The following is an 8098-nucleotide window of genomic DNA, read 5'->3' as shown; positions in this document are numbered from 1 at the left end:
CGCTCTTGGTTATTGAATTATTTAAAAAATCTTCTTCTACATCATATTTATAGTATTCCTTTCGTTTTCCCGGCCTCTCTCTCCATTTGCAGATATTTAGTCTCAGATGGCTTTGCAGCAAGTAATTTCAGTCTTACTGGTGAATAGTGCAAACAGTCATTCCTGTGAAATGGCTGTGTGGGGTCACTGATTTTGTGGGGTGAAGATCTCTGATCATGGTTGCACGTGTTGGTGGCACTCCTCCCATTCGGCTCCTTGCTTTCAACGGGAACCCGAGGCTCCAAGGGAACTCATCCCGAGGAGCCCAGCGTTTGTCCCGTCGGGCTCGGGTTTTCTAGGGAATTCCGTGTGAATTCCCCGGCTGGAGCCGGGACCGCGCATCGGGATCCCAGGGCTCTGTCCCCGCTCGGGGGGCTCCCGATCCCGGGGTGGGGGTGGATATTCACTGTTGTCCATCGCCCCCCCCCCCAAGCCGCTCCCGGGTCCCGTCCCGAGCGGCGCAGAGGCGGGTCCCGGCTGGGGGTGCCTGGCGGCGGGGCCGGGCGGTCCCCGGAGCTGCCCGGCGGGGCGGGCGGTCCCCGCTCCCCTCGGCCCGGCTGCGCCGTGTGGCAGCGCCTCTGTCAATCAGCCTGACTTCACTCCCGCACGCCCTGTGTATCCAGTATTATACCCCCGCCGCCTCCTGGTGTCTCTGCTTCGCTGCGAGCCGGGAGCGCGGCCGCCACTGCCGCTGCGGCTGCGGCTGGGCGAATGCGCGGGCGGCGGGGCGCGGGGCAACGCTGAGCGGCGCGGAGAGGCGCGGAGCGGGGCTGCCGCCTGGCCCGCCCCGGCTGCGGGCAGCCCGGGCACCGGCCCCCCGCGTCGGGCCGGGGCCACCGCGATGGACCCTCCCGCGGGCATCGCCCTCGTCCTGCTCTGCTGCGCTCTCGCCCTGCCCGCCGGCGCCCTGCGGCGCCCCGGGGACAGAGGTAGGTCTCCGCCGAGACGCCTTTGGGCTGCTGGCTTTGTCCCGGTGCCTTGCAGCCCTCCCGTCTGAAGTGGCGGCTCGTCCCCCCCCCGCGGCTTTCCGCTCCCCTTGAACTTCTTCTGCGGCTACTTTTGCCGGGTTTCCAGTTGTTTCCTGCAAGCGGCAGGCGGGGACGGGGACGTGGACGGAGGCACCCGGCGCCGCCGGCGGGGAAGGGACTCGGGAGCCCCGCCGGCAGTGACAGCGCTGCGACCGCAGCCTGCCCCGCGGAGGGGGCGAGCCCCGGCGGGCAGGGCGCGGCGCCTGGAGTTCCCCATGCGGGATGAAGCACATGGCAGCTCCTCTGCCGCCTCCTCCTCCTGCCCCGGCCATCGCCGCCGTCCCAAACTCTCGGGGCTCCCGCTGAGCCCGCTGCCGGTCGCTGCCCCTGGCGTTACTGTCGCCACCCGCCGCATCCCCGCCGCACCGGGGTAGTTTGAGGGACGCGTCTTTCCCTTGCGGGCTTGCCACCTGCAAACCAACCCCCTACCCCAGCCCCTCCGAGCACTCCCGAAGTGAATCAGCGTCCTCTCATCATCGCGGGCCGCCCGAGGAGCCCCAAAGTCCCGGGCGCGACCTGAGCACCCACTGGGTGGGCAGCGGTGCGGGGTCCCGGCGGGGCGGGCAAAGGGTAGTGGGACCGTGTTGCATGGGCAGTAGTGGGGGTCCCGGCGGGGCGGGGAAGCTCAAGCTGCCGTCTGGTGTTTTGGGGAGCAAAAAGCAAGTTTGAATGAACTCTGCACACTTCATGCTTGTGCCTGTGCAGAGTGCAGTGTCCATCTGCCTTATGTAAGTGTCTGCTGTGCTAATGAATAATGGAATAAAAATCCCGCGGCATCAGGATATGTTTAGTTCTAGTGTCTCTTTCCTCTCCTGCTTTCTCCCCGTAAAGATTCAATTCTGAGGAATATAGAGGAGTACAGCTTTGTCATCCCCACCAGCACCGATTCAGAAGGCAGGTTCCTATCCCACTTAGTGTCTGGACCTCCAAAAGCGCGCTTCAGGAGAGCCACGGGGGACTTGCAACATGAAGCAGCAAATGAGCAAATATTTTACAATGTCACTGTTTTTGGAAGAGAGTTTCACTTCAGGCTGCGGCCAAACTCCAGGCTCGTGGCCCCTGGAGCAACAGTTGAGTGGCAGGAGGACTCTGACGAGACTCACGTTGAACCTCTCTATGGGAATTGCCTCTATGTTGGGGATATCACTGATTTGCCAAACGCTTCAGTCGCTATCAGCAATTGCGATGGGCTGGTAAGTTACTTTTGTTATTCTATCAAAGATAATTACATTAATTTCCTCCAGCCTTTAAATATAAAATGTGTGGACTGTCAGAAACTCACACCTCATATGGTAACTGTGAATGCAAATTAACTAATGTTCCCTTGTGTGGGAATAGCTGCGCTGCACCAGGCACTTCTTTACAGACAGTGGCACTAGAAGTTTGAGCACATGCTCTGTGGTAGCTACGCTGGAACAGAAGCAGCTGAAGCCAGGATTTATGTTGATTTGTGGGGAAGTTACTTGAGGTGCCTGATGCTTTGAAACAGGGGATGAAATAGCAGGTTCTGAGCAGCTTCTTACACTTTGCACTCCCAGTTTGCAGAGGCAGATTTGAGAAGAGTTAACCTCAAATAATGGGCTGGGCTCCCCTGGATGCAAATTTGAGAGGTAAAAATGGGTTTGCCCTGGAAAATTTTAATGTATTCAGAGTGTGTTTTCATGGATCTCTCACTCGGTGAGTTTCATTGCCTGATCAAGTGATTGATGGAAAGTCACAAAAGAGTTTGAGTTTTACAAGCAAAGCAGCTCCCTGCGAGGCATTTTGCAAGGCTCTGTGTTTAAAACTTCCTGCAGCTTTCTGCCCTGGAGTGCACGTTCAGCAGCCAAGTTACAACTGCTTGTCCCCGACATCCAAACTGTCATACCATCGTTTGAACAGTGGTTACTGCACATCAGTTTCTTTAGTGAGAAAAGGGCTGTATATCTGCTAATGAACAGTTTATCCAGACAATGTTTTCCTACTATACCCTTTAGAATTCACGATTCTGAGATTACTTAATTTTAATGAGCTCTGTTCTCTGCCTAAAAAGCCAGTGTGAGTTGTATTTCTGTTTGCTGAATCACAGAAAGTTGTTCATTTGCTGTGCCAAGAAGATAACATGTATGGAGATAGTGTGTTGGCTGCCTGAGAATAGAAGGGAATCAAATACTCTTTCCTTTCCTGTGGTTTCTCCTAGCTTCATGCATTCCTGTTCTGAGGAGCAGGTTTTGGTGCTGCAGTTGTTTGATGTGGACAGCTGGCTGAGGGCAAGAGGAGCATTAGGACTGAGGAAGGAGGGCAGTTCAGAAAGCAGAGTGTGAGCCTGCAGACCTGCCTCTAGGGAGGAAGCAGAAATGCTTTGCTCTCCCCACACTTAGAGCAGATCATTTTGTCTGATTTGCTTGCTCTGGGCATTGCAGAACTGGGGTGGAGCCAAAGCTCTTCTTCCTTTTCCATCTGTGCTGAAAGGTGGAGGAAGATCCTGTTGATGCCTGCTGCTTGCCTTGTGCTCTCTCATCAGCACAGCTGTTGACTATAAGGGCAGTGGGGGAGCTTGCTCCTTCTTCCCAGTGTCAGCCAGAGTGTGGATCCTTATATTTGGAGAAGAGCTTTATGATAAAATATAACAGGAGTTAAGGCCAAAGTATGGATAAGACTCTCACCAGTCAATGCCTCATGTTGCATGTGGAAATGACTAAGTGTTCATGAAATGCTGCTGGTTTTGCATTTGTAAGCAACTTCTCAAATACAAGGGAATGAAGCCAGGCCTCAACTCAATGGCAGTCATAAATGGCTGGAATCCAGAGAGCTATCAAAGGAATTCAATTTTTGACCTGTGTCCACAGCATGTGTGTCTGCCTCTTTCCAGCACTCTTGTTATCATTAGAAGCAGGAGAGTTGGTCTAGTGGAGGAGCCGCTGTGTGATAACCTGGCTGTCACACTGATTCTTGCATGGCACTACAACTTTCGTGGTTCTGCTAATACATTTGGAAATGGCTTACTGTTTCCTCCAGTGTGTATCTACATTGTAAATGCTGCAGGGCAGAGACATGTTTGGTTTTGCCCAGGTCACTGAAGCCTTCCTGCAGGAAGCATTGCCTCAATAATTCTAAGCATCTCCCCATAATGATTTCCCTGAGATTGTGCAGTAAATCTACTGTGGAACAACAAATTGAACTCCAGTCCCTTGGGTACTATGTTCCATCTCTAGCCATTCCCTCCATCTCAGCTTCCTTCTTTCTTGGGGTGGGAGAGTTTAGAGTAGATATCGATAGAATGACACAGACTCCAAGAAATGATACCAGTGGTTTCCCAAAAGCCACTGGTCCATGGACAGCAGTAATGAGCAACTGACCCACTCTAAAGTTAATACTGCACTTAACTGTCTTTTGGTTTTCCTTTTCATTTCTGGTGTTTGCAAAGAGTATTGAAGAGTTTCTAGAGCAGTGTATTGGCAGGAAGACATTCTTAGAGACCAGTGAGCTGTATGTTATTCTCAGAGTTACTGGTATTTTAGATGTGCCTGAAGACATGGACTAGGCTATTCTCAACTAGGTTTCTGTGTCCTTTTTTTTCTTCACACCTAGTTTATTTTGTTGGAGAAATGCCTTAGTATCATGGATTTTTTTTCAGTTGCCTACAATATGCACACCATGGCCAATGTTCTAACATAGTCCAAGTACTTCTGCCTCCTTTTCTAGGTTACTTTGGAGAGAGAGATGATGGAGCTCTCTGATAACTGAGCTGTAAACTGATTAAGTGTTGAGTTGTTTGTTATAAACTTGCTTCATGTAATTCCTAGCATTTTCTCAAAGTTCTTCTTTTGAAGGTGGTTTGACATCTGTCTGTGTTTCCGGTGGGCTTCCAGCTTTTACATCCAGTCATTAGGGCTGAAATAATATTTGAATTGAAGTTTCATAGTTTGATCTTTACATTGCAAACTTTTGTTGACTGAATCTGGTTCAAGTCAGTGGATGCATCTGCCGCATTGCCAACTTGTGATGTTATTTCCTCTGAACATCCCCTCTGGTTTGCACTTTACTGCCAACTGTGTCTTATTTTCCAATTATTGTCTGAGAAGAGTCTGTCTGGTGGTGTTGGTATTGCCAAAAGGAGAAGTTGTTGGAAGCATTTACACTCAAATAGTAGGTCTGCAAACAGATTTTGAAGTGTGCTATAAATGGTGAAGGTTTTTGATATGCAATAATTCTAATTGAATTTTGATATGCAATAATTCTAAATGAAAAAGTACAGTGAATGCAAGTACAGAATTATCTGCTGCCCTGACTGAGGAGTTTGGGTGCTCCCAGTTTTCCGTAACAGAAGTCAATGACAAAATCCGTTTTATTGATCTAAAAATCAAATCAGAGACAGATGAAGAGAAATTCTGAAGTCTGTAATCAAGGCGTGTTTTCAGAGCTGAAATGGGTCTTTACAGATCGTTGGAAAGTTAAAGCTAGTCAATAGCTATTTTTAACAGCTCTCTTGGGTCATGGATGTGATTTTTACCATATTAAAACCAAAGTTTCGTAAAGCTTTCCCACTTAAGATAAAACCACTCTGGACAACTTGGTATCACTGTGGTTGGCATGATAGCATCAAACTCATTTTCCACAGGGTGGCAGAGCCCACATGATCAGCTGCCTGTGGCTTGCTGGCTGTTGTAGAAGGTACTGCACCTTGAGTATGTTCTTGGTCCTTGGCCAGATCCTTACTTGTGGGCACAGTTGGAGGATGAGGGACCTGGCTGTCCTCTCTAAGGGTTAGCTATAAAGGAGAAGTGGTTGGAGGCTGTGAAAATGCCATGACCTAATTAAAAATAGGATTATGGGAGTCCTTCCACATTATTGCCTGAACTATGGCAGCTCCCTTTCTTCACCCCAGCAGATGAACGTACTGTTGTAGAATAACTCTTTATGCGCCTCAGTTTCTTATTGTGATAAATACCACTGCAGTGCTTGAGGCAGATATGCCAAAAATGTCTTCTTCAGGCTGACAGAATGGCAGTATTTGGTTGTGGAACTTCAGAGATAGAAACTCTCTCCCACTCTCCTCATAATATTCATTGTTTGTGGGCTAGAATGAATGTGTGATTAAACACAAGCAGGTACAGGAGAAACACAGTACCAGTACCACATCTGGTATGGATATCAAGCACATGATTAAACTAGGCAGAGTCAGGCTTACTGACAGGACCCTAAAGGACAGAGGATCACAGCTCCATGTAAGAATCTGTATAATCTAGCGCCCAGAGAAGCAAGGAGAGGAACAGCAGTTTCAGTAACAACACGATGTCTCAGCTCTGCTTCATTACTATAATCCTATTCCTTTTTTCAAAGTTAAAAATATCAGCTGTCAAAAAATGTCACTATATTGTCATTAAAATGGAAAGTTACTACAAGCAGTCATATATAAATTCTATTATTTTAATAGCTTACTTTCTATTATTCAGGACATCTGTGGCTGTATGTTTTCTTATGGCACTGTCTTACATGTCTGGGGGTACCAAGCCGTAATCACCTCACCAGTACAATGGACATAAGTGTTTCTTCTTATGTGATGAAACAGGCAGGGTTTGCTTTACATCTCAGTCTTTACTGTGTGCTGTAACAACCCTCACAAACCATTGGAGAGAAGCCTGGTGCCTGGCTGCTTGCCCAGATGCTATTTCTTCTAGAAATGCTTGGGCCGCCAGCAGTGCTTTGTAGGCTCGTGCCCAATACTGACAGGAGCCGTAGTAGTGGGCTGACTTGGGCGGGTTTGTGCTGATCCATTTGCTTTACTGGCCAGTCATGAGTCTTGAGTTGACTGGTGCTTTGGTGCTGCCGATGGAAGTGCATGTCAATTGTCCCAAGACTGTGTCATCTGTTATTTGTATTATTCCTATTTTAGTTACTGTTTTTAAAATCAAATAATGGGATAATTTGATTTTTTGCAGTCTTTCATTTACAGGGGTGTATTCATAAAGCCTGTGAATTGTAAATGTGGCTTCCCAATTCAGTCAGTGGTGTTTCCTCAGAGCAATTCCAACTCCGCAGGTGAAATGCCCACCTCTCTTTCCTGGGGGAATATTCCCCCTTCCTTCCTGCCATGTTCCCTGCATTCCTGAAGACATTTAAACACCTTATGAAATCTGTCCTTGCTTAGTGTAATCTTGCTTCACTGTGAGCATGAGCCTGAGCTCTTTGAAATTGGTGAGTTTTAAGGTTATATTCTTAAATACCTTTCTGAGAGAGATGCTCCCTTGGAGCTGGCCACAGGGCTGAAGATGCATTGAATTTACCTTAGGTGGGTCATGGAATTTACCTGGATAAGAGGGTGAAGGCTCTACTCACAATGAATATGCCAGGAGAAGACAAACATGCTTATATAACTGTATTAGTTTTCCTTTTAGGCATCTGTCTCCTGCTTTCATATGGATTTACAATTTAGTTTTGTTTCAGTTTTATCTGGTTTTTGGATTACACTGGTTTGTGATGTAGCAAAAGAGCAGAACTCAAGGTAGCACAATATTGTCTTCAAAGTCTGGTCAGGTCGAGAGCCTGACAGTTAAAACAGATGCCTGCTACAGGTAATTCCAGTAATTCTTTTTTGTTGGCTAGGTTCTTAGCCTTTACATTATGATGGGCTTACATCCATTCTTAGTGGATTAAAATTTGGCATATATAATCTCTTCATTTCGGAGCATTTTCTCTTTAAATTAAAACCAGATCAGACCAAAGTTGCCATCTGTTTTTTGTGCCATGGCAAAAACCACTGTGAGCTTTTTGCTTTTTGGATACATAGAGCAATAATAGAGTGGCAGAAGAAATGCAAATAATTCCAGAATATAGAACACAATTTAAAAGCCATTATCTCTAAGAAAACAGCAGCTCTTCCTCTGCAAATGGTCAGTGGGGTCTCCATTAACCCATATAGTCCTTTGGATTCAGCTGGGGTCTCCATATGTTTAATCTAAGCATGTATGTGCATTTTAGTACAATCAGAGCTCGACTGCACATACACACTTATGATATAAAAGACCTGCATTGCCTGACAGAAAGTGATG

General features: G+C 47.8%; 1 protein-coding gene across 1 annotated transcript in view; it reads left to right on the top strand.

The window, feature by feature from the left end:
* Window positions 1–762: 762 nt before the first annotated feature.
* The window catches only part of ADAMTS2 (ADAM metallopeptidase with thrombospondin type 1 motif 2), a 173702-nt gene continuing 166366 nt past the window's right edge, over window positions 763–8098 (top strand). The window contains exons 1-2 of the mRNA XM_057409507.1: window positions 763–968; window positions 1899–2260. Coding sequence (XP_057265490.1) covers window positions 881–968; window positions 1899–2260 — 450 coding nt within the window. The 5' untranslated portion in view covers window positions 763–880. The remainder of the gene's footprint in view (window positions 969–1898; window positions 2261–8098) is intronic.

This window comes from Pezoporus wallicus, unplaced genomic scaffold, assembly GCF_028554395.1.
Source record: "Pezoporus wallicus isolate ANWC-B61680 ecotype Strahan unplaced genomic scaffold, APGP_CSIRO_Pwel_v1 contig_8166, whole genome shotgun sequence".
Taxonomy (NCBI): Eukaryota; Metazoa; Chordata; class Aves; order Psittaciformes; family Psittacidae; genus Pezoporus; species Pezoporus wallicus.
The sequence above is the reverse complement of the archived record's forward strand: the minus strand, read 5'-3'. Positions and strand labels throughout refer to the sequence as shown.